The sequence below is a fragment of the Heliangelus exortis genome, chromosome 22, assembly GCF_036169615.1.
Source record: "Heliangelus exortis chromosome 22, bHelExo1.hap1, whole genome shotgun sequence".
Lineage (NCBI taxonomy): Eukaryota > Metazoa > Chordata > Aves > Apodiformes > Trochilidae > Heliangelus > Heliangelus exortis.
This window is the reverse complement of record NC_092443.1, coordinates 1,374,437-1,399,568: the sequence shown is the minus strand read 5'-3', so window position 1 is coordinate 1,399,568 and position 25,132 is coordinate 1,374,437. Positions and strand designations below refer to the sequence as shown.

Below are 25,132 nucleotides of genomic sequence, written 5' to 3'. Positions count from 1 at the left end.
TCCTAAACAAATCCACCTCAGCTGTTTACTTGGTTTTGTAAGTTTGATGTCACCCCCTGGCCAGCCCCTTTCCCTGCCACCAAACCACGTGCCTCAAGGTCCTGGAGATCTGCCAGGGCAGCACCCAAATCCACCTCCTGTGAACCCTTCTGATGACATGGACAGAGCAGCTGACTCCAGAATCACCCAGATAATCATATCTGCCACGTCACAGCTCATCCCTGAGCCTTGAAAGTCCTCTGTACCACCAGTAAAGTGCATCAGATTTCCTGTATCAGGGAGGGAACCTCAGCTCTCCTTGATCTTTCCCTGTAGAATAGAAATGGGCAATGCCACATCCCTACAGGCATCAAATGAGTCATGCTCAGTCCTGGCAGTAAAAAAAGAGAATTTGGGGAATTTCCTTCTCCTAGGGACCAAAGTGAGACATCTCCAGTGAAGACCCTGGAGTTAAGCACCTTTATACAAGCATTAATCTTGTCCCTCCCTCCAGTTTACAGAGCATTTGTTCAGGACCCAGCTGAAGGATGCAAAGAGGAATGGTGCCCATGGGGGAGCCTGTGACTTGTCCAGAGCATCTCCCTTGCAGAGCTGGGATGAGCATTTCCAAAGCAAACCAAAAACCAGCAGAAATCCCCAGCATTGCTTTGCCTGGGTCTGTGAGCAGCGGGCCAAGAAGTTCCTACTGGAAAGATTTTTCTCTTGGAGCAGTTTCCCAAGGGAAACTCCAGTGTCTGCAGGTGAAAACGTCCAGAGAAAAAGATCGATTTTGCTCCTGCATTTCAAATGAAAAACTTACCAAGCTCTTTGATTTTAAGTCAATTTGGTCTGAGTACCATGGGTTCAAATAAAAAACTTTTACCAATGCAATAAAACACTGCTCTGCAGGCTCCTATCAGGAGGGTATTTCCAGAGCAGGGAAGGGTGGGAATCCAATCCTGGACAACATTCACATCTCTGGACTGGCTCCCTGCGAGGCTACCAAGCTCCATCACACAATAAATGTTTTTTTCTGACAGGTTTTACACCTCCTGTCACCACAGAAGGGAACAGCACATGGGCAAGGGGAAAACGGGGCCAAAATCCCCCACTCCAAACTCCTCAGGGTGCAGCAACCCAGATCCACATGGAATCAGCCCAAAGCTTTCATGGGTGGGCTCTGGTCAAGTGACATGAAGCTGTTCCTTTGGATTTAAAATCCTGAGACAAAATACATGCCTGACCAGGTTTGTGGGCATTGGCAGAACTTTTTCACAGACCATTTGGCAAACAGAAAAATCAGACAAGCTCCTAGGTACACCCAGCATTCCTCAGACCCAAAACCCAGCCCTGCTCTGTGCTGGGACTGTCACAGCTACCCCACAGCCACCAAAACCACCAGGAATTGACAGCTCAGTGGAGAACTCTCCTCTATTTCATTCTTTCCAACACCACCTGATATTCAGCCTTTCCAGGAGGCCACATGTCCCACCAGGACTGGTGGCCTTGAACACTGCACCTCACAGAGTCTGTAAAATGCACACCCCTCCTGCACCAGGCTATGGGGATCACTGACTGTAAAAAAACCAAAATGCACAGGATTTCACCTCCTTGGGGTGATGTATTTCCTTATGATTAGACAGGATGGCTCGCAGCAGCTTTTTTATGACACTCCTGTTGCCCTAAAGGTTGGAATTTTCTTTCTTGTTTCAAATAAATTAAGCTACTGCCAGATATGGAATGGAAACAGGTTTTTGGTTTGTTTTTTTATTTTTGGATCACATCAGATCCAAATGCAAAAATGTGACCTTATGGGTCAGAACATTACTCACAGACCTTCCAGATGAGAAGGGGCAGGAGATGGCAGCTTGAGGGCTCAGCAAAGAGCTGTTCCTGCAGCAAATGCCATCAGCCCTGGGGGCTCCCTTTCCACTGACAGCAGCACTGACTGCATTGCTGCTCATTGCAAACCATGGTGTGGGTAAGAAACAGCAATATCAGAGCTTGTCACCACCTCCCAGACCCCCTCACAGTGGGGTAAAGAGCTGCTGCAAGCCCAGGGATGGAGCACTGGCTGCAAAGAGCAGGACAGGATCAGACTGGGATGGGGAAAGACACCTCAGGGTGACACAAGACAAAAAAGCCACATCCACACAAGCACCTTTCCCTTCTGCATCCTTCTGGAAAGCTTCCATCTGCCAGAGGTGGTGGGACAGTCACTGCCAGCAGGATTCTGCCACAGGGCCCTGCTGCACCACGTCACTGGAGTGACAGGAGAGGGGCAGGGATGCCCTGAGACCCCCACCCTGTCCCCACGTGTCACTGCAACCTGGCAGTGCCACTTCCCTGAGCCTGAGTCCCAGCTTTCACCTGGCAGCAGCCCAAGCTTCAAACCCTGCTGTAACACAGCAGAGGGACACTGCCACCAGCCCAGCAAGGCACCAACCCCCCTGGGACACCCCCATGCACTCTGAAGGGGACTGTCCCCTCCCTCCCTCCCTTCCTCCCACAGACTTCAGACCTCCTGGTGACACCCTCACAGCCCATGGCACCCCCAGCCCTGTAACCAAAGCTTTGCTCCTGAAAAGCAAATGCAAAGAGGAGAAGAGGGGTGACCTACAGGTGACTCTCAGCTCCTCTGCAAGAAGAAGAGGAGCTGCTCTGCTCCCAGCTGGCTCCCAGCACAGCATCCCACTGGGTCAGAGCAAGATAAGGAAGGAACAAAAGGGAAAGATGAGAGAAAGCTGATCAGCCCAGGGTTATGCAGCAGGCTGTGCTTTGGCACAGATCCCAGCTGCTCAAGGTGAACAACTTTCATTCTCAGCGTTCACATCCAACTTTCACAATAGTTCATTCTTTCAGGCTGCTGCTGAGCAATGTTTGCCCCACTCCCCTATGCCCTGGGGATCCTTCCCAGATCCAGGCTGAAAATACAAGGCCTTGAAACCAGGAAGACAGTGAAGTCACTCAAGAAGGAAAAACAAAGAGAGCCCCAGTGTTCATTGATTCAGTCACTGGGAACTGATTTTGCAGCCTCCTCGATGACACAAAGGTAACTGTGGCAGTTCTGGGGGATCACAAAGCTCTTCAGAGCACTCACATTTGGAGAGCTACAGCTTAGCCTTTTAGACTGAGCTTCCTTATTTTATTTGTGGGCTTCAAACCTGGGTGCTCAAAGGCAAGAAAAGCAAAATGCCTCTAAAATAAAGACCTGAGTGCTGCCCAGCCTGGTTCTTTCGGCAGCTCTTGATTAACAGATTCTGGTTACAGTTGTTACACAGCCTTTCCAAACCTTTGGTAAATTTGTTAAAAAGGAAGCTAAACCCAGCCCAGTCAGTGCTCCTTGCCCCAGCAGACAAGATCAGAGCTGTTAGAACATGTGCAGCTCCCACTAGAAAGTTGATTTAGAAACACTCACCTCTGCCAGGTAAAGGATGCAGAATTTCCGATCTTCTGAACCTGTAAAGAGCAAAAACAAACAGGATCAAAATTAAGCTACAACTGCATTTCTGCAAGCAGAGACACTGACACAAGACAGCACTGAATGAGTGTTTGTTGTTGTCACCCCACAGTACCAGGCTGGGAGCTGGGAGTGATGTATGCTGCATCTGGGCAGGCTGCACGGGCACCGAGTCTCCTTTGCTTTTATCCCTCTGGGAAAAGGTTTGCTTCACTCAAGAGGCCACACACAGGCTCTTCCACCCAACCTGTCATGGCACCTACAGCCTAATTCCTTCCTGAGGGCTGTGGAGGCCCCCACGGTGTCTACACAGCTACCCTGGGCACCCAGGGTTAGGTCTTTCCCATCTTACATCCAGGGACACTTTTCTCCCAGGAGGAGCAACCCAAGCAGCTCCTGTTCCTTTATTTTGCTCATTCCCAGCTTCCCAAGCCAGGGCTGGTGGCAGCTCTGTCTGGAGTTGTCTGTCCCAACCTCCACCAGCACCAGTGGCTGAGGTCAGTGCCTCTCCAAGGAGATGGAGCCAAATTCCATGGCATGGGAAGCAGCAGACAGGGAGCAGGGGGAAGAGCTTCTCCTGCTCCATCAGGCTGAAGGCAAACTCTCCAAGGTCCCACCAGCATGGTGCCACTTGGGACACCTGGACAAAGCTCTTCCACAGCCCGAGGGAAGCAGATGATGCTGGAAGCAATGCAGTTCCCAACCTTGCAATCCACATCTTGCTAAGCCATGGAACAGCCCCACTCCTTGTCCTGCTGCCAGCAGTCCCAGGGGATGGGTTGTGCTCCAGCTGCTCTGCCAGGGGGGACCCTGCAGGCCAAGTGTCCCCTGACCCCAGCAAAAAGACATTCCTGAAGACTTACCCTGGTCTTTGATCCCTGCTGGTGACACACATGTCCCCAGCCCCAAGGGAACCCAGCTCCTGGCACACATCACCCTCCCAGGAGGACACGAAGCTGACACAGGACACTTCAGCTATGCAGGAGGACATCCCACTCCTTTGCACCAGCCTTGCCCTTGGCAGCACCTCTGGGCTGCAGCTTTCAGAACCCTTTTAATGACATTATCTCTGCCAGGAGCTCAGATCCTGGGAAGGGCAGCAGATCCCAAGCAGTGCCAGCACAAGCTCTGCTTCATTTCAACGGCTTCCAGCTGCACTCAGGGTGGGAACAGGCTCAGCACAGTGCTGGAAACACCCTGTTCCCCAGAGAAAAGCCATTCCTCTGCCACAGGAAGCAGCCCAAGTGTCAAGATAAGAGCTGTGACCCATCAAGGGACTCAGATGCCTCGAGTCACTCCATGGGACACATGAAACCCTTAAAGAAGTGCCCCAGCCCAGAGCCATTTGCTGGATGTCTGTTCCAGCTGCCCTTGGGGGATGGCAGGATCCAGCTTCACTTTTAACACAGGATATGGGCTGGAACCTCACCACAGGGACACCAGGACACAGTGCCACAGTGCCTGCTGAAGCCCAGGACTGTTTTGGATCCCTGGGGTGATGGGTCCTTGGGTGTTTTCATAAGCTTCAGTCTGCTCCTCTCTGGGCACCCTCTGTGGCACATGTCCCCAGGGAAGTGTGGCTCCCAGCACCCTTGGGACAGTGAGAAGCAGCTCTGTAAATCCCACTCTGGGTGTCTGACTGTCTTGGAGTTGGGATGCTGGGGACACCAAATCATAGAATCAGAGAATGGTTTGGGCTGGAAGGGACCTTAAAGCTTCTCCATTCCCACCTCTGCCATGGTCAGGGACACCTCCCACAGCCCAGGGTGCTCCAAGCCCCATCCAACCTTCAGCACTGCCAGGGATGGGGCAGCCACAGCTTCTCTGGGCACCCTGGGGCTCAGCACCCTCACACCAAAGAATTTTTTCCTAATATCCAACCTAAATCTCCCCTCTTCAAGTTTTAAACCATTTCCCCTTGTCCTCTCACAAACATCCTACCCCAGCTTCTTGCAGGTCCCCTTCAGGGACTGGAAAGCTGCTATAAAAGCTGCAGGTGAAAATTCCCTGTCTGCAGACCCCAAGCTGAGGGTTCACAGCCCAGAGATCCTCATCCCATCTGAAACCCAGGAACACTGTCCCAGGGCTGAGCTCACCCATCCCAAGGGGGTGGAGGGGCAGGAGCCCAGCGAGGCAGCAACCTCCCCATGGAAATTCCCAGAGCATCCAGTGAGGAAACCAGCCCTGTCACGCTGGAAAGCTTGGCCAGTGTGGTGCTCATCAGCCACACTCAGCTTCTAAAGCAGGAAGACAGAGCATTGTGAAGCAGATCTCCCTGATTTGCTTTTGCACAGGGCAGTGAGAGGCAGAAACAGGAAACATCACAATGGTCTTCAGTGTACCGGAGATGTCCCAATTGTTGTACTCAGCAATACGCCTGTTCCTATTCATGTGCCATTCAGTTATTGAGGAGAGCAGAACAGAAAAACCCTGCCAAAAGGGATGGACAGCTTTTTGCTCTTCTCTTTGAGGCAGCCGTGCCCAAACCAGGAGGGTGAGCTGCCTGCAAAGCCCCTGAGCTGGGTGCCCAGAGGTACCGGGGTATGGAGCGGTGCTGCAGACACAAACATTCCCTCCAGAGGATTCCTAAGTTATTCCAGGTGGGAGCCAGCCAAGATATTATGGCAACAAGGGAATCAGTTGCAGAAAAACCCCTCATAACATCCACCCCCCCTGCCTGAGGTTAGGAGGCACCTTCCTGTGCCCAGTTGCAGACAGATCTGTGTGTGTGGAGCTGGAACCTGCTCTGGGGAAGCCAATTCCTCCAAGGGGGTGACCAAGAGCAGGGTTATTCAACAGCTTGTGAGCAGCCACACACACACAGACACACAGACAGACACACACACACACACACCCCCAGAGCAGGCACTGGACAACAGGCACTTCAAAGGGGAACAATTTCTTTTGTTCATTTCGTAGAAAAAAGCACCACTGAGGATGCAGCAAACCCCAGCAAACATTCAATGGTTTTTCTAAATGTCTCGTGTTGTGGTTCCCCATCTCCCTCACTGTGTTCCTGCCCCCACCAGATAGATCAGTGAATTAATCTGGGAGCAGAAATGTTGTAGGAAATGGGAAATAACAACTGACAAGGCAGCTGATGGTGTCTGGCACAGCACTGCAGATCCCCAGCACTGAGGGGCACGTGGGGAGGTGCAGCTCATCTGCTGAGCTCACAGCTTGGCTGGGAAAGTCATGAGACAGGGTAAAATTCATCCAAAAAACTATCCCTTTGGAAAAGCAGCCCAAATCTGGATTAATCTCTTTTGGTCAGGGCTATGGGATTGCATAAAGGTGCCAGCTCATACAGTTAGAGTGATCTGGAGTGGAAGGGGACCCTAAGGTGGTCTCTAGTCCAAGCTTCTCCCCAGTTTTGTTCTAGGCCCCATTCAGGTGCTGATTTTTTACCATCCTCACCATAGAAAAGGTTTTCCTTACATCTAATCACAGTTTCCCATGTTGGGTCCCAGTGCAGCATCCCCCAATGCCAGGGCTCAGCTGACACTGCTGCAGTCAGGTCACTGAACACAAACCAAGCCTGAACCCAAAAAGTGACTGCACTAAAGAAGAAACAAGGTGGGACAGGGCCTGGGGCCAAGAAGTGGCTCCAGCACAGCAAGTAGGATGTGGTACAGCAATTTCTTCATTCCTCTTTTGACCCCGAGTAGCTAAACACCATCCTTTGTACAACCTCAGCATTTCAACTTGAAATACCTGATTTCAAGACATCCTCCAGACCCAGAAGCCCTCCTTCAACCCTCAGCTGGACACAAAAGCCCACCCAAGGTGAAGAGAGTGAGGATGTGGTCCACAGTCCCCCAGCAGCACCAGGAGCTGTGCAAGGGGGAGGGATGCTGGCAGAGAGGAAAGCTGTGGGAGGCTGAAGAGAGAAGTAGCAAAGTAAAGGTCAGTAGGGCTCAGCCAGACTGCCTTGGAGACAACCTCTGAGCTCCCTCCAGGCACCAGGGGGAAAACCTCAACACTTCCCTTCCCTTTCTCAGCCCTGGCCAGCCCCCACTGCAGGCAGGGTAACAGCACCAAGGGACAGCCCAGCACAGCAAGACCCCTGGGGAATGCCAGCCCAAACCCCTGGGAAATGCACCTAAAAAAGCCCCCAGGAAGTGATGCTGCCTCAGTGACCCTGTGGTGTCTGAAGAGCTGGAGCTCCTGGGGACTGGGTTAATGGAGGGATGAGAAGGGTTATGCTGGAGCTGTACCCCAAAGATGGATGATCTGGCAGCACCAGTTGGATGGTGCTGTTACATACTGGCAGCAATGGGACAGTGAGGTTCTTTCCCACTGCTGGTCAGGATCCTTTATAGGTAGCAGCCCAGAAAATGCCCCAGAGATCTCCAGCTGCTGCTGCTGCAGACACTCACCCTCCTGGAGCTTGACACTGTGCAGGTAGAGAGGGTTCCTCAGCACGTTGCAGCGCCCAGGTTCATCCTCCTTGGTGAAGAGCAGCAGGTCAGAGTAGACAAAGAGGGTCACCTGGAAACACAAGAGCAGCAGCAGCTATCAGGAATTGTGTCCTGGAAAGGTTCTCTTCCCTGGGAAGGCTCACCAGCCATGCCAGCCCAGGGACCCCTTCCCAGAGGGGTTTGATTGCTGCCACCCCCCTTGGGGTGCTCATAGCAAGTTTCAGACAAGGCTCTCCCAGCTTGGCAGCCACTTACCAAGGCTTGTGGAGTCCTGTGACAAGAGGGATAAACCTGCCCGACAGTTTAATGCCAGGCAAACACACCCTCCCTGCTCTCCTGTGTCACTTCCCATTTACAGAAGTTATAAATCAGAGGAGCAGGAGGAGGGAATAAGGTGCAGACTAATCCCAGCACGCTGCAGGAGTTACAACCTAAAAGCAAAAGTGATCTCCCTGAGCAGACTCAAGAAGAAGCTTCTCGTTTTTCTCAGCCTCTTCATGCCCCATTCTGCCCCCTTTCAAGAAAATAACCGTTTGGTTTTTACAAAGGCAGAATCCACAAGAGCAGCTGCAGGGAACAAAGCTGACACCTTGAAACCACAGTGATGGGTGGGAAGCAAACATTAAACCAAGTGTCTGCCCAGCTCCGTGCTTGAGCAGTGACTCAGGTGCCCTGGAAGCTGTGGTGAGCACTCACAACTCAAAAGGTAGGTTTTGTTCTGCTTCTGGTTCTTGCCTGAGGTCCCTAGTTCAATCAGTATTGATTAATGTGGTCTTTAAAACAAGAAGAAGGAGCTTCTGCACTGCACTGGAGATCCTTGACCCAAAAGCCTGCTGGGGGTGAGTGCCTTGGTGCCATCAGCCAAGGTTTGAGCCCATCCTGCTCTCCCATAGAAGACAGAGGCATGCAACAAGACTTTGAAGACACCAGGAAGGGCTCCAATATTCCAGTGGGCATCCTGGATGCCAGAGCCTCTGCCTGCTGCCAAACACCCCCTGCTCTCAGCACAGGATGCAGGGGGTGAGCACGTGGCTGCTCTGACCCCGCTCCTTGGGATGCTCCCAAAACCCTCCCACAGCAAAGGGGACACTGAGCAACAGCCACCAAGGTTTTGTGGCTTTTCAGCAACCCTTTAGGCAAGAGCAGCAGATGCCAGGCACCCCAGGGGCTCATTAGGAGCTGGCACTGCTGCCACCACCATATCACCCTGGGAAAGGTGACTTTGGTCCAGAGAGGGACTGAGTCAGTGTTGACAGGGACATGGTGCCAGCAGTTTGTGTCCATGCCCAGTGCCTGATGGACACGTGTCAGGGGGACAATCTGGGGAACAATTTATCACGAGGTGCTGAGTCTCACAGCAGGGCAGCAGCATCTGGCTGGGAAACCAGAAAAAAAAAAAAAAAAATAAAATCAATCCCTTGCCACAGGATCTCTCCTTGCTGTGCAGATTCATCTGTGTGGGATTCAGGAGCACAACACTACTGGAGTCTCTTTGACAATGAAACCAGGGAGTGTCTGTTTTCCTCTGTACTATTTGGAAAATCCCTTCCTCTGCTCTCCAACACACTGTTGGCCCAGTGCCCATGTTCACTCTCCTTATTATCTCTGACTTTATTATTAACACAAGGAATAACCCAGTACAAACTGCACTATAAACTTTCTCCCACGGCCAACTGGTTCCTAAAGGGATGTGTGGTTCCTTTTCTGGGATGTGGCTGGTGCCATCCCAGGTCCCACAGCCTCAAAGAGACATCCAGGGATTCTAAGAACAGCAATGCAGCAAGGTGAAGGAAGATAAAAGCACAATCAGGAAGTGGTCATGTTGGAAACAGAGGAAAGAAAATGCAGACCTAATACAGAGGAAAGTTTAAAGGGGAGAAAACAAAAAAGAGGAGAAGGATCAGCAGGAAAAAAAATTAAAAATTACTTCAAACCCAGCAGATTTCAAGAGGGAGTCGTGCAAACAGAAATGCACAAGAAGTATTTATAGGTAAGGTTGTGCTTTTATGAGGATGTGGGGCTGACTGGATTCAGGCTGCAGGGGAGATAAAAGCGTGGCTGGTGTGGGTTATGTAAAAGCCTCTGTCAGATGCTGCTTCCAGGAAGGCTGAATTTTAGAGCAGCTCCACACAAAGGGCTTTACAGAGGCTCCTCCAAGCTGTTAGGGGAAGAAAACAGGGGTGTCCCTTCCACTCACCCAGAGTGAGACCCAGGGCCACAGCAGCCCCTGCTCTGGGAGCAGAGCACTTACTGAGAGCTGAGAACGGGAAACTCAGCTCACGGGTGAGCCCGAGGCAGCAGCCGTGGTGTAAGGGGGGGGGTGTTGGGGTGAGCAATCTGGAACTCTGCCCAGCCTTGCCATCACATTACTGACAAGCTGGAACATGTCCCTAACAGCTCTTTGCAAACAGATCTGGCATCTACAGTGATAAATTGCAGGGCTCGGAAAAGCACAAGAGCAAACAAAATCCAAACACAGGATCTGAATCCATCCAGGCAAGGGAGAGAGAAGCCACCAGAGCTTTTAGCTCAGCTGAGGGCATGGGGCTAACCTGATCCAAATATTCTTCCACCACAAACACCAGGGAAGAGCAGGCACTGACCTGGAGGGGTCATGCACCTACCCTCAAACACAAGCACAGAGCAGGTGGGGAAATTGTGTAAAAAATGAGGAAGAGAAAGCTACTGAGGCAGTGAAGAAGGGATAGAGTACATAGGATAAATGTAAGTGCAGGTTTCTGGTATTCTCACCCAAATGAAAACATCTAAAAAAGGCTGAAAACAAAATCTTGCAACATCTGTGCCAGGGAGTAGGGTTTTTGTTCACCCAGTCTTGGCCAAGCTCAGCCACCCACTGAAACCAGGAGCTGGCATCCCTGTCCTGAGCCAGAAGTGTTGGGAATGTGCCGTGCAGCACTGGGGATGAGACAGAAAAGCCTCTTGACCCTCAGAACATGTTCATGTCCTCCAGAGCCCTGGCAGAGCAGGGTCCATGCTGAGCAGGTACCTCAGGGCTTTGGAAAGTTGGCTCCAGGTACCAGCAGTGATGGACACCTTGATGCAGTGGCTGCCATCACCCTGGTTCCTCTGGCACTCCACAGGCTGGAGGGACTTCAGAGGATCATAAAAATGGGAATTGCAACAAGTCTAGACAGGATGTGATTAAGGCCTGCACAAGGATTGCCCAGAGGTAAGGTCAGGGAAAGGACAGACCCTGGCAAGCCTCCAGAGAGATAGGTTGAGTCCTTCAGGAGATGGGAGAGAGTTTGCTCAGTGACAAGGACACAGTGCCTGAGGTGGATGCTGCCAAGGGGAAAAGATTCTGGGTTTTTTGAAACTAGAAATTCAACAGGACCTCTATGGGAAACCACATGGAGCAAGGAGCTCTTCTGTACCAGGGGAAACTCCATTGTGTCCTGGCTGGTTTAGGTCTTAGAATCATAGAATGGTTTGGGTTGGAAAGGAGAAAATGAGAGGAGTCACTTCACACAACACAACCTTGTGCTGATGTGCAGAGCCAGCAACACGACCTGTGCCTTGTCTTCTGCTGGGCCAAGGAGAAGGTGTTACCCAGAAATTAATCTGAGTCAAGTAAAAATTCCTCCGTGGCTCTGGGAAGATGACACATTGTTCAATCCAACTAAACTCAAAGAAAAATTATCCTGTAGGGTGGTGAGACTCTAAAAATGCCCTAAAAGGAAGGGTCAGATGTCCTCTGTCCCAGCTTTGGGGGCTTTGCAGATTTTACAGCTGGGTGGAAGTGAAGCCAGCACCAAGTGTGATCAACACTCCCAGCTCTGCCAGTTTGGATGCTGAAAGCTGTCACACACACAGACAAAACTCAGCTGTTCTCCCAGATTTTTAACAGCTCTCTGACAACATTGCAGGAAAAAAACAGAAATAAGAAAAAAGAAAGAAATTTGGACAAGACATGGTTCAGAAGCTACATTTCTGAACCCCCCTGTCACCACTTCTCTGCCTAGGTCTTCACCCTGGCACAAAATATCCTTAAACTCCCTCTCCCTGAGTCTGCCAGTGGCCTCTGCTGCTGGGCTGAAACTCTGCAGCACTTCCCATGCATAGTTTCATCTTTGTAAGCATTATGGAAGACAAAGGAAATCAACTGATTGCTAGCAGAGAAGAGTTTTGATATTTGATATTTTGATATTTAGTTCATCCCATGCTAAACTATCTACAAGTTTTCCCATATGTCATATATTAATGTAAGTACTGCACAATAAAACATTTTCCATCTCAATCTACTGGGGAAGGCTGCAGAAGAGCATCTTTAGAAAGCTCAGAGTGGAAAGATTCCTACCTGCATAGTCCTGCTCCTGCTCTCATGAAGCAGCAGCTCCTCTGACAGAAGCAGAGTCCGGGCTGGGTTGCAAAGATCTAGGGGCTACATTTGAAAGGAAAAAACACAAGCAAAAAAAAGAACAAAGAAAGAGTTAGTCAAACCTTCCACTGGAAGTGTGGTTCACCAGAAAAAAAAAAACTTTCCACCCACCAGACCCACTTTGTCTTCCCCTTGGGCTGTCAGTCACCAGGGGGAAGTCACCCCAAGCTGCAAGGTCTGCAGTCCAGCTCCATAAAAAGAAAACCTCACACTTCACACCCACGTCAGAGCCACCTATAGAATGACAATCAGCCACTTACCTCTTGGTACATGAACTGTTCTGCACCCTGTGGGCTCATTATGGGTGTTTTTTAGGAGGAAACACAACCACAACGGGGACATATGAAGTTCTCACAGCCCTTAGACAAGAATATTTTGCTACCTGATCCTATGGATTACTCTGGCAGAAAGGTAAAGTGAGGTGACAGTGGCACTGATGGTAGCAGGGGAGGACAGATGGTCCCTCAGAGCCTCAGAGATGAAGGTGTTCATCAGTAATGTACTTAAATATACAGGATCAGATGAGGTTTTCTGGGATTCTGGTCACAGGAAGAACAAAAGAGGAGCCCCTGTGGCAGGTAGAGCTACTCCCACCAAATTTAGGGCTAAATTTTATGGAACTGGTGAGCAAGGACATCCTCTGTCAAGCCATTACTGTTCTGGATTCTTGTCTGTGATTTTAGTGATCACCAGCTAAAAAAAAAAAAAAGCCAACAAAAAACAAACCCAAACCTTTGTGCACTATCATTAACAGCACAAAGAACCCACAGGAAAAAAATCATGGATTTTCAACTACACAAAGCTGGCTGCTGAAACTCAGAAGCTGGGACACCTTTTCCTGATGCCAGCAAGCACCTGAAGTCCAGATTGGAAAGCTGAAAGGGTTTGTAAAAACTCCAAGAGGACTGCCTGGGCAGGACACAGGTCACTTTGAGAAAATATCCAGCACTGTGCTGAGGACAAGCAGCTCCAGAGGAGAGCACTGAAGGAGGCAGAGGATCTGTGGATTCTGCTGGGAAATGGGGTGTGACAGCCCAGAGCAGGGAGCTTGGACAAAACCCCCCTCAGCCCCAGCTCTGCTCACCTGCACAAAGACAGGGAAGACCAGCACCTTGGGGGCCAGGGTCACATAGGTGCCATAGCTGGAGTGTGGGATGTGTGGCCTGACAAAGGTCCAGTTCTGGTAGTTCCCATAGTTCTTCATCGTCTGCACAGTCTTCATCAGCCTGGATTTCCTCCCAGACCCCGTGTGTGATTTCCCTTTACAGGCAGTTCCTAGACCAAAGCAAAAGGAACAGGATCAGGAAAGAGCTGCCAGCTCCCCTGGAGCCTCTGGAGCCTGCAGGGAAGAGCTGGAGTGAAGAGCAGCAAGGACCCTGTCACCCTTCCATCAAAGCTTCCCAGGGATTTATGAGATGATGGCCCTGAATTCCTATTTCCTAATGCAAAATGAGATGGCCCTTGACATTTCTGCCCAACCAAGAGCTGTTCTGTTGCTGGACCAAAGGCTTAAAGGATCACAGCAGCAGCACAGCCACATCTATGGATGCACAAAGATCCCAGGAAATCCCAGCAGGCCCAGTTGCAGCCCAGCACATCTGTCTGCTGGGTGTACACTGCCTTCTGCACAATTTATGACTGCAGGACTGTGGAGGAAGAGATCTGGGATTATTACACATAAAAGTACAAAATAAGAAATACAGCACAACCCCAAATGGTCATTCTTTAGGCCAGGGGAATCCCATCCTGCACCACTGAACTCTGAGCCTTCCCTTTCCAGGCAGGGGAAACCACCCATGACTAACTCAGGGTGGGGGGAAAAAAAACCCCACTGGAAATGTAAACCTTGGGACAGTCCAATCTGCTCCATGGGAATCAGCAAGTGCAGGAATTTCACATCATGGAGCACCAGGTGGTGGATTATTCACAGTTTTTAGGAGACACTAAGATGGGAGGTGTCAGAGAAAGGGACAGAAGGGATCAAGGCATTGATGAGCAGCAGATCAATCCATGCTTTTCCAAATGGCTCCCAGGGATGTGATGGTTACTCAGACACAGGGATGTATTTATAAAGGATGACCTCATTTTGCACGTGGCTGGCACAACATCACCCACTGCTCTGCAGCATTACATCTCAGTGCTGGACAAAGCCTGAGCAGCCTGGCCAGGTTTTCACTGTCCCTCTTCATGGGACAAAGCCATTATCCCTCCTGTTCAAAGGAGAAATTACACAGCAGTTTTCTTGCAGCCTCCCACCCCAACTGGTCCAACAGAGCTGGGACTTTTCCCCACAAGCCAACACTCAGAGGAGAACAGCCTGGGGGGACAGGATGAGGGAGGATGGCTTTAAACTGGTGCAGGGGAGATTGAGACATCAGGAAGAAATTCTTTGGGGTGAGGGTGCTGAGCCCCTGGGTGCCCAGAGAAGCTGTGGCTGCCCCATCCCTGGCAGTGTTGAAGGTTGGATGGGGCTTGGAGCACCCTGGGCTGGGGGAGGTGTCCCTGGGCATGGCAGGGGGATGGGACTACATGTTCTTTAAAGTCCCTCCCAACCCAACCCAGTCTGGGGTTCTATGATTCTGTGCATCCTCCTCCCCAGACCCATCACACAGAGCTGGGATGAGACCAACACACAGGACCAGAAGCAGAAAGGAGCTGCTGAGCTCTCCACTGGGACTGTGACCTATTCAGGTGAGAAACCAGAACATCAGCCCAGCCGTGTCTCAAGATGATGGCTGAGCAAACCCTCCTGCAGGGATGTCCCAGCACAGACCCCCCCAGTGTCTCTTCCCCATCCCCAGGCCAGCACAGGAGCTCTCTGCACAGTGGCTCTGTCCCTGCACTGCCAGGGACACCCACACAACCTTCCCAAGCAGACCTGAGCCAAAACACTTCCGACCCTGGCTGAGAGCAGATAAGGTCCCGTCCAAAGCAAACACACAAACCCCCCAACATCACATATTCCACGCAGTGTTAGGAAATCAGGCACCTAAAGGCAGAGCCAGGCTGTGCTCTGCTGCCAGTCCAGCCCTGCTGTTTACTGCTTTCCCTGCCTGCCATTGCAGGGGCAGGAGGTGGTGGCACTCGTGACCTAAAAGGTTGTTTCTCCAATATCCCTGACATTTTCTCTTTTCCCTTTCTCATGGCTGTGCTGCCAGATAAAATCAGAACACAACAGACAGCTCAAAGCATGACAGATACGATCTGTCTGGGCTGTTCAGGATCTGCTTTTCCTCCTTTCCTGAAATCACCCCATTTTATCAGAGGAACTTGTCACCTGCATGAGTCCTGGTTTCTGCACAGAGGCACAGAAATGCATCCATCCTGCCCCAAATGTCACCTCCTGTCACTGTGTGACTGGTGGCCAGCTCCACACCACCACTGCTTCATCCCTGCCCAGGTTAACCACTGCATCCTTCCATCTGAAGACTTAAAAAACTGAAAACAATCACTAAAAATTATTACGGGGAGAAGCCCAAGTCTTCCCAGTTCCACCCTGCAGTCAGAACGAGGCCCCACAGTCCAGCTCTGCTTTCCACAGGATCTCCAAAGAGCAGGAAGGAGCTGCAATTATCCATGGTACAAAACATCCCCTGCAGTTGAGCTGTGGAAAATTTTTCTGGCTGCAGAGCTCCAGGGCTGAGAGCATCCAAGGCAAAGGGGCCTCAGACCCACACTGCTCCCCCTGCTCCCAGGGAAATCCACTGGGGATTTGCCAGCCCCACACTTGGATTTCTGGGGACACTCCAGTTTCAGAGGTATCAGAAACCTTTCCAGTTGTGCCCACACAAGGGAAGCCAAGATCATGTCTAGGAGGTCAAGCTCTGCCACACAGCTCATCCCAGAGGTATCCCAGCAGACACAGCTCCCAGAGCTCCCAAATCAATGCTCTGCTAGGTCTCTAAGCTGTGTCTTCAGCCCAACTTACCCTCAGTAGTGTTGTTCTCCTGATAGACAGGCCTCAGCAGCTGTAAGACACAATGCAGAAAGGACACAGTCACCTGAAGAAAGCTTGAGGTAGACTTTACAACTCCTAACTGCAAATCTGAGCGTGCCAAGCCCAGCAAAGCCAGGGTGGGTTTGCTCTATGGAAATGAGAGCAAGGACTTGCCCTGTGGTCTAGGCAGTGGAAACACCTCCCATCCCCTTACGCCCCAGAGGGGAGGCATCAGATCCTTCACCCCAGCTCTACAGTCCCAGTGATCCATGTTTTAGGAAAATAGCAGCAGGTCCCTCAAGCACCTCACAGCAGGTGCTCCAGCCAACCTTCACAGATGATGTTTGAGAAGGCCAAGAGAAGACCCAGCACAACCCAGCAGCCCCACACAACAACCCCAGCGCGGGGCTGGCAGAGCCCTACCTGGCTGCCCGGGTTCAAAGGTGCCAAAATGATGTAGTTCTGGTCAGCAGAGGAGGGGACCCTGGAGAGGGGTGGCATGGTGTTCTGGCTCTGCTTCCCAATCTCCGTGTACCTCTCCCAGGTGTCCAGCACCAGCCCCTCATTCCCATCATAGAGCACGTGGCAGCTGCGGCGCTGCTCGGGCCGGGGGGGGTGGGTGCTGTTCTTCTCCCGTTTGTTGGGGGGGGACTGGAGGTCATACTTGCAGGAGGATCTGCGGATCATGGCTTCGTGTCCTGACTTCACCTGTGGGACGAGCCTCCAGACCAGCAGGATGATCTCAGTGGGACAGTTGCTGGAAAAGATGGCGTGGAACAAGTCAGAGGTGGGGCAGAGGGGGGGTGAGGCAATCCCTGTCACTGCAGGGAGGATGGAGAGGGTCCTGGGAAGGGGAATGGAGCTGGGGAAGGGTCTGGAGCAGAGCTCTGCCCTGGAGCAGCTGAGGGCCCTGGGGGTGTTGATCCTGGAGCAGAGGAGGCTGAGGGGAGAGCTTCTGGCTCTCTGCAACCCCCTGAGGTTGGAGCCAGGGGGGGTCGGGCTCTGCTCCCAACTGATGGGACAAGAGGAAATGGACTCAAGTTGCCCCAGGGGAGGTTTAGGTTGGAGACTGGGAACAGTTTCTTCCTTGAAAGGGTTGTCAGGCAAGGGTGGAGTCCCCATCCCTGGAGAAGCTTCAAAGCCCTGGGGATGTGGTGCTGAGGGACGTGGGTCAGTGGTGGCCTTGGCAGTGCTGGGGGAAGGGGTTGTTAAGGTCTGTTCCAACCAAAATGATTCATTCACCCCATGTAGTTCTTCACCCTGTAGTTCTTCTTCCCCTAATGCCTCTGCTCTGCTCCTGCCCTCCCCAGCCCCTGCATCCTTTCTCAGTCCCTTGCCCACCCCACAAGCCTCTCTCCTGCCTCAGGCTCCCCCAGAGATCTTCTCCAGAGCCCTGTGCTGACACCTTGAGTGAAAACTCACCGGATTTCGTGTGCCAGCTCCACACACTTCCAGTGCTCCACAGGCTGCTCGTTGAGCTGCAGCACTGTGTCCAGCTGCTGCAGACCAGCCTTCTCTGCTGGGCCACCTATGGAGGGGAGAGACAAATGCCACCCATCTGCCAGGCAGAGTTAAGAGTTTTGGGGGAAGGAGAAGCCCTGGGGCTTGAGAAACCTGAATAGCTTCAGAAACTCCTCCAAACCCAGTGTGTTCCCTCTAACACTCACACCTGAAAATAAAATGGGGCCACCCAGCCTGGAGCTTCACCTTCCAACACACACACACACAGATGATACCTGGGACAAAGTCATAAATGCTCTCTCAGAGCTATTGCCCAAAATTCCTGTGTTTCCTGGGAGCACCAGGTAGTGCAGAGACTCCAGAACTCCATCCCACAGCTCCACATCAAGAGGATCTGTCCAGGCAACTGAGGGCTCCTACCACCCTCTGTGCCCCTGTCTGACACCCCCCAGATGCTTTCATAGGTTTCCCAACCAACCAGATCTAAGGTTGGAGAGGGAGAGGAAAAAAGTCTCCACAGACTCCTGCACACACTGCCAGAACAGTGAGACAGCATTAACCCCGGGGCCTCTGACCTCTCCAGAGGCAACAGAATTCATGAAGTGAAGTTTCTTGGAGGTAACAGGAGTCCTGCCAAGGCGTGGGAGCTTCTGAATCACCCGACAGCACAAAAGGAGCAGAGTCCTTCATTCAAACTAAGAATAAAAGACACCAGGAGCTCTTACCAGAATCCACTGCCTGCACACGGACTGGGGAGTCACAGCAGATGGTGAAACCAAAGCCATCACTTCCTCGAGGGATGGTGATCTGCAGAGAGACACCAGAGATGGTGATCTGGGCTGTTGAGTGGGAAAGCAGCCGTGGTGTGTGCTCAGCCAGCATCCCCCCTCCCATCCCTGCTGCAGCCTTTGGGATGCAGAGGCACAGGAGCAGTGACAGAGCCCAGAGGAACTGTCACAGGGAATTCTCTCACTCTGGGAGCCCCATGGACAATTCCCCTTGCTGCAGCCAAAGGCAGGTGAAAAGGGTGTTAAAAAGCAATGAGAAACTCAGCCCAGGATGGACAGAGAGGAAAGCCACAAAATGAGTGTTCATTGAGCACACACAAGTCCCCACTCACCACTCCTCCAAGTGTACAAAAGGTCTGACAAGGAATTAGAAAGGAAAACCCAGCAGCCTGGCTCTGCCACCCATTTCTAACACAGTGTCTCTAAGCAAGTCAGCTTGAACATTTCCTTTCCAGTTGGGCAATGCAGGAGCAGCAGGTCTCCTGCTCCAGAGGAAGCTGCAAGGATCAGTTCTCTCCTGCCTGTGTGGAGTGGGCTCCATGTGCATCACCCCCTTAACTGGGCTGAGTATCTTTTCTCTTGCTGAGTTTGAAGAGGATGTGTTGATTTAGGCTCATTTCTACTCCTGATTCAAGAAGCATCGAGCTTATTAATCAAATTATATTTATTTTTTGATGTTGGCTTCCAGCAGCAGCTCAGCATGAGAGTTGCTGTAAATACCTGATTATCCCCCAAGACGTCTTTGCTTTACCAACAGAGAAAAGAAAAAAATCCAACATCTGACCTGTGTTATAACAGTCAGAGAGAAGAGAAGGAATTCAGCAGAAGCTGCCAAGGAGGAGAACTGATTCCTTGCTCCTTTACCATGGGAGGGCAAACTCAGTGAGCTTTTATTTCTCTGCACCTTGTCCCTTATGATTGCCCAGCATAAAATCAGGCCTAAAAGCAAAACTGTCTTTCCCTGGCAGAATTGAAAAGTATGTTCAGTCCCACCACACTGACTGGTTTTCCCTCTGGGGTTTGTTGGATCCTCAGACAAGGGGAGAGGCTGCACCTCCAAACCAACCTCACGTCCCGAATGCAAAGCTCAGAGGATCCAAGTCCCACCACAGTGTGACCACCAGCACCTCAGGAGCCAGCCCAGCAACATCTCTCCCACCAGGGAGATCCCACAGACACTTCCCAGCCCAAAGCTTCTCCCGTGCCAGGCTCTCCCACTTCTCCTCAAACTCCTCTTGTCCACCACCAGTGGAGACACCTTCCCTGTGCCACTAAACCACAGCTTCTCCCTGCAGATGGGTCACTCAGCTCCCATCACCACGGCTGTTCCAGGGAGCTGAATGTCCAATTTCCAGGGGGAAAAGCTGACCATGAGCTGGGAGCCCCCAACCCAGACCATGGGAGGAAAATGGTCTTCAAAACTGCAGGGGACTGGGACCTGCACAAGCAAAAGCAGCACCTGGCATTGCACACCAAGAGAACTTGCAGCAGCTTTATAGAGCAATGTCCTTCTCCTAAAGCAGGTCTCCATGGGTTGTAACCAGCTTCAAGCAGCACTTGATTCCCAAATACATTCCCATTAGAATAATTTGTAAGGGACAGCAGCAGCCTGGCAGTGACAGAGCTGCCTGCCATGCCTCACCCTCCTGTAGTGAGCAGTAACTTGAGACCTCACAGCTCAGTGCTTCCATCATCAGCCTGCACGGAATTTTCAGAGTTGGAAGGGACCTCTGGAGATCATCTAGTCCAACTCTCCCACTAAGCAGGATCACCTACAACACATCCCCCAGGACTACCTTCCAGCTCCATCCCCATTTACACCCTGCAGCAACAGCCAGAGATCAGCCACACTGCTCAGGAGACGCCTGCCTTAGATTCACAATATTATTCCCAAACGGTAACGCCAGCAAACCAGCACCTTAGAAAGGTCTCACACACAGCCCAGAGTTGGTAAGAAAGCCCCACAGACACTCACAAACTCAATGGAGTCTTGCAGCAGTGCACACACACAGATTCTCCTCTCCAGGGGAGGTACAGACCTGCCTGTATCTCCGCTCCGAGCACACCTTGCAGAGCCCATTGAAGCGGTTCATGGCTGGAGACCCTCAGCTCGCTGTTAGCCCATGAAAATCCTCTCCCCTGCAGCACAGCCCTAATCCCAACCTCCTCCTCTCACACGAGTGTGGAACAAACCCCAGTCAAACTGGCATGACCGCCCATGGGAACCCAGCTCCAGAGAAGAATGGCAGGAAGCCACCTTTCACCTCCCCGGCCCCTCTCTGCGCTGTATGCCGCTTTACGATAAGCCGGAGGGCTTCCTGAAAACCCTCGCTGACAAGGAAGGGAGAGAGTTTTATATTAAAATTCCTGTCAACTGGTGAGTATTCCCCAGTCCCTGCTCTGCTGCTGGGGCTTTTGTTCCCGCAGCATTCTCCAGCCGCACGGAGAGCTTTGTTATTGCAATGTTCTCACAAACACTTTGAGGATGTTTGAGCGGCGTTTCACAGGCACTTGCACCCCCCGTTAGGCAGGCAGCCTGTGCTCCTTACACTCCTAAAGGAGAAGGATTTTTTTTTTATTATTATTTCATTTTGGGGGGGGTGTAGGGGGGGAAGGAAAAAAAACATAGAAAAAGCAGAGTTTGTTTTTCAAAACACAGACCCAGAGGATACGCATGTCCCGACGCTTTGTGCTCCCAGAGTCACGGAGGGGGGAAGCAGAGAGGTCAAGTGAATTGCACCCGTGGTGTAATTTTGGAAGCAAAGACAAAGGGAAACTCTTAACCCAGCCAGCACAGGGCACAGGGCAGGACCTGAAGGGTCTGCACCATGTGGTTCCAGCCACCAGCACTGAGGCCCAGGACCTTGGGGTTGTAACAGAGAAGCAAGCACCTTCCCAGCTCCTACACAGGGATGGAGAAGAGAGGAAAGGCTCAAGGGAACCCAACCCCAGGCTCCCCTGGGCAGCAGCTGGGGTGGTGGGGTCATGGTGGGGACCACGAGGAGCCCCAGTGTTCCCAGTGTTCCCAGCAGCCTGGTGGGACCATTGGAGGATCTTCCCAGGGACGCTGCAGGCACATCGTCCCAGCCAGGCTGGAGCTGGAAGGAGGAGCAGTCTTCCTTCCCAGCCACCATCTTTTGAGTCAGTGGCGACTGCCGGAGAGGAAGGGAGGAGAGGGGTGCTGGCTTTGTTTGTCTTGCTCAGTCCTATGCTTTAAAACAAATAACTGAAAATGCAGCTGAGGGAAGCAGCGAAGCGGAATTCAGCACAGATAAATCACGGGGCCGCCTGAGCCCCATTTCCGATGCAGGCCCTGTGTTTGTGTTCCCATTTCCCATCCTTGCCTTTCCTATAAATCACCAAGACTTCACCATGGGAAGACTCCCATCCCAGAGTAACCAGCCCTCAAAGGAGGAGAGGAGCAGTCCCACCCATCCAGGGAGACACAGAGCCAGGCAGGAGCCATGCTGTGCTGCAGGCAGCCTGCCAGCCCCACTGCTCCCACTCCATCACGGGCTGGTGCTTTGTCTCTGGAAAAACAGGAGACCCCTGTATGGCAGCAAGGATTGTCACTACCCCCATCACTCCCCCCCATCAGGATGATATCCCATACAGGATTGCCCACAAAAGCCACAGAAGGACTGAGGCTGCTCCCACCTCAGCATCCCCCTCACTGCCTTGGTCTCCGTGCTCCCACCTCTTCACACTCTGTAGGTCACAGCCCTGTCACACCTACCTCCAGCTGCTCCATGGTGGCAGCATCCTGGCTTTCCTGCACTGCTCCCTGCCTGCCAGGCATTGGCTCTAAGAAGAAAAAAACCAAAGGACAAGGCCATATGAGCCCAACAGTTGGCATCTCCTCTCCCTCCACCCCTCGCTACACCCCCTATGCAAGATAAAGATCCTGTCATGAGCACATCTGCAGCCTGGGGCAGCCCTCTGGGGTGGCTGCACATCTGGGACAGGTTGTGCTGTGTCACCCTGCCCTCTTCCAGCCTGTCCTCCTCCAAAGAGGCAGCACAGAAACACCAAGGCAGGAGAAAAAGCTGTCCACAGACCCTGGGAGCCAAAAGGAGTCCAGTCAAGGGATCAGCCCCAAGGCTGAGAGGCAGGAATCAGCGTGACAAAAGGCCCAGCAAGAGGGAGAGATGTGACAGCAATGTCAGGGTCCCCACAGAGCCCCAGACAGCCACAGGTAAGCAGGGGACTGATGGGGACAGTTTGCTGAACCTCCCAGTCTTTTGGGATCCTGGTGCCCACTGAGCATCCCAGGGCTGAGAAATATTCCTGGGGGCATCAGGACCACAGAGCTGGGGGCTGCTCCATGCCAGCACAGAGACAGACACAAGGTTGACTCCTCTTCCAAACTTTCCCAAGGGAGATCCCAGGGGGAATACACACCTCTGCTCTGCTTCAGCCGCCGCGTGGCCACCTTCAGGTGCTTGGTCCTGCCCAGGTCCTCCCCGAGGAGATAGTACCACCCACTGACCTCCTGAGTGGGAGGAAAGAAGCTCTTGATGCAGGAGAAAATACTCCCCACTGTTTAACTCTGTCTTCTTCTTGTCCATAGCCCCAAGAGGGTCCCATTGCAGGAGGTGCCCCAGCACACAGGGGCTCAAGCTGCCTCTTATCCTTTCCTCAGGTCATTGCCACAAGTAGCTCTCTCTTTGAACCTCTTGCTAGGGAGTAAATTTCCACACCTTGGGTGGTAAAATCACATTTTCATGAGCCCCTTCAGCTTGCTGAGACATGCCAGGGCTGTCCAGGGATGGAATCCCTGACCACAAGCAGCCAGAAATAACCACTGGGGGCTGAGGGGAGCAGCAGGAGTTAATTGCAGCAGTATTTTCTTTAGGAAGAACCCAGGTGATGTGAACACTGTATTACCAAGCAGTAGCCAGGCTGGGGCAGCAGTACTGTGACCAAACCTGCAGCAGTGGGGACAGGGACTCTGGACACAGCCCTGCAGCACTGTTCCTCCAGGAACAGCCCAACACCTCTGTGGCTGCTCTCTCCCCACCAGCACCAGCTCAGCTGGTGAAGCCCTGGATGCTGAGGAGGAACCTGTCCCCCCATGGCACCACCACAAATCAGGAGGGACATGAGCCAGCAGGTTCAGCAGGACTGGCCCCAGGTTTTCTGTCCCCTAGGAAGCACTCATGGGGGCCACCTCTCTGCATCCCCAGCTGTTGTTCCTCTCTTTGTGTCCCTGCAGAAGGAAGTGACAGTCCCCAGAGTGAGGATCACCCCCTCTGACAGCATCCCCACCCCTGCCTCCAGCAGTCACACCAACACCAGTCTCACAGTGACCACCCATACTGGGAACAGGACCAGGGAACTCCCTGGGCAGTTTCAGAGCATCTTTGTCCCATGGTGGCAGCCTGCTCCTGCCCTGAGGCTGCACTGCATCCACCCACCCACCACAGGGAGTCCCACCCGTGGTGCTCCATCACAGAGGTACCTTCTCCAGGGTCAGGAGGGACTTGACACCAAAGCTCATGCAGCCAACCAGCTCACTCTGCCTGAGGGAGGGACAGAGACAGTCACCACACACCTCCTGAAAACTCCCCAGGGACTCCCCACCCACAGGGACCCCACAAACACCCCTGCCCATGCTGGGAGCCACACGAGGCCCAGGATGGGCTTCCATCTCCATGCTTTGGGCAAGCATGACCCAGGAGGGGCAAGGAGGAGCTGGGTTGCAGCATGGTTGTCACCTCCAGCCCACCCATACTGGCAGGAGGTTGCCCCAGGGGCAGATGCCACTTTCCTGAGCAGGCAGCCCCCTTGTTCCTGGGTTTTCCACCTCCCTGCACTGTTCCCCAGAGGCAGGAAAGCTCCTCAGCCCAGAGCTGCACTCCAGCAGTGCAGGCACAAGCAGCTGCAGGTTTAAACACTGGCTTGGCTGATGCCTGGCAAGCAGCAGCAATGTGGACAGAGAGCCACAGGGTGAGGATTTCCTCCCCACCAGCCTGCTGGTATCCACCAGCATAAGCTGCCCATGAAAATGACCCCACCAGCAGGTCCCAGTCCCCACCAGCTGCTCCCTCCCCTGCCTCACTGCCAACAGCCTCTGTGCAGGGCAGACCTCGAGCCCCAGGGTGCTGGAGGAGGTCACAGGGGTGACCAGAGCAGATGGCAGGTTCAGTGCCACACCAGTCCCATCTGAAAGGCATTGGATGGCAACTCCTTACCTGGAATTTCTCTCTCTGTTCCAGACGGTGACCAGGAGACGTTTCTGCTCATCCTCTTCTTCCACTGGGCTGTAACAAGCAGAAGGACAGCCCCTGAGCACTGATTTTCCCTCAGCAAGAGCTGCCCCCACACCCAGAGATCCCTCACCCTCCTCAGAGCCAGGTCTGCTCCTCTGTTCCCTGCACAGAGCCCTGGAGCATCCCCCAAACCCTCCCAAGTGAGCCACTGTGGCACTAATTCCCTGATTCCTGCCAGACAACTGCAGAGGGATGTGACCCCTCTTGGGGACACCACTCAGAGGGGTTTAAAGGGAAAAATAATCTTGCAGAAAGACTCACATCCAACATCAAAGGGCAAATGCAAGGAATAAACTCCATTTCATGCTCTGAAACCACCCTCCTGTGCCAGATCAGACAGTGCCTGGGGACAGAGGGCTGCCACAGAGGGGTTTGCTAGCAGTGACAACTCCACCAGAACACAAGCAGCCAAGCA

At 52.5% G+C, this 25,132-nt stretch overlaps 1 protein-coding gene across 8 annotated transcripts in view; it reads right to left on the bottom strand.

The window, feature by feature from the left end:
- RGS3 (regulator of G protein signaling 3) overlaps nucleotides 1-25,132 on the bottom strand; it is a 55,760-nt gene that overhangs the window by 23,041 nt on the left and 7,587 nt on the right. For 4 of the 8 annotated variants that reach the window (XM_071765822.1, XM_071765824.1, XM_071765823.1 and 1 more), the window contains 12 exons: nucleotides 24,640-24,708; nucleotides 23,907-23,967; nucleotides 22,847-22,937; nucleotides 22,182-22,249; nucleotides 18,383-18,464; nucleotides 17,619-17,724; nucleotides 16,620-16,953; nucleotides 16,188-16,227; nucleotides 13,344-13,534; nucleotides 12,179-12,262; nucleotides 7,819-7,930; nucleotides 3,398-3,438 (listed from right to left, as the gene is read on the bottom strand). In XM_071765822.1, coding sequence (XP_071621923.1) covers nucleotides 3,398-3,438; nucleotides 7,819-7,930; nucleotides 12,179-12,262; nucleotides 13,344-13,534; nucleotides 16,188-16,227; nucleotides 16,620-16,953; nucleotides 17,619-17,724; nucleotides 18,383-18,464; nucleotides 22,182-22,249; nucleotides 22,847-22,937; nucleotides 23,907-23,967; nucleotides 24,640-24,708 — 1,279 coding nt within the window. Of the gene's footprint in view, nucleotides 1-3,397; nucleotides 3,439-4,143; nucleotides 4,304-7,818; nucleotides 7,931-12,178; nucleotides 12,263-13,343; nucleotides 13,535-16,187; nucleotides 16,228-16,619; nucleotides 16,954-17,618; nucleotides 17,725-18,382; nucleotides 18,465-20,420; nucleotides 20,647-22,181; nucleotides 22,250-22,846; nucleotides 22,938-23,906; nucleotides 23,968-24,639; nucleotides 24,709-25,132 lie in introns of those variants that run through there. The other 4 variants (XM_071765826.1, XM_071765828.1, XM_071765829.1 and 1 more) reach the window with 4 other exon arrangements.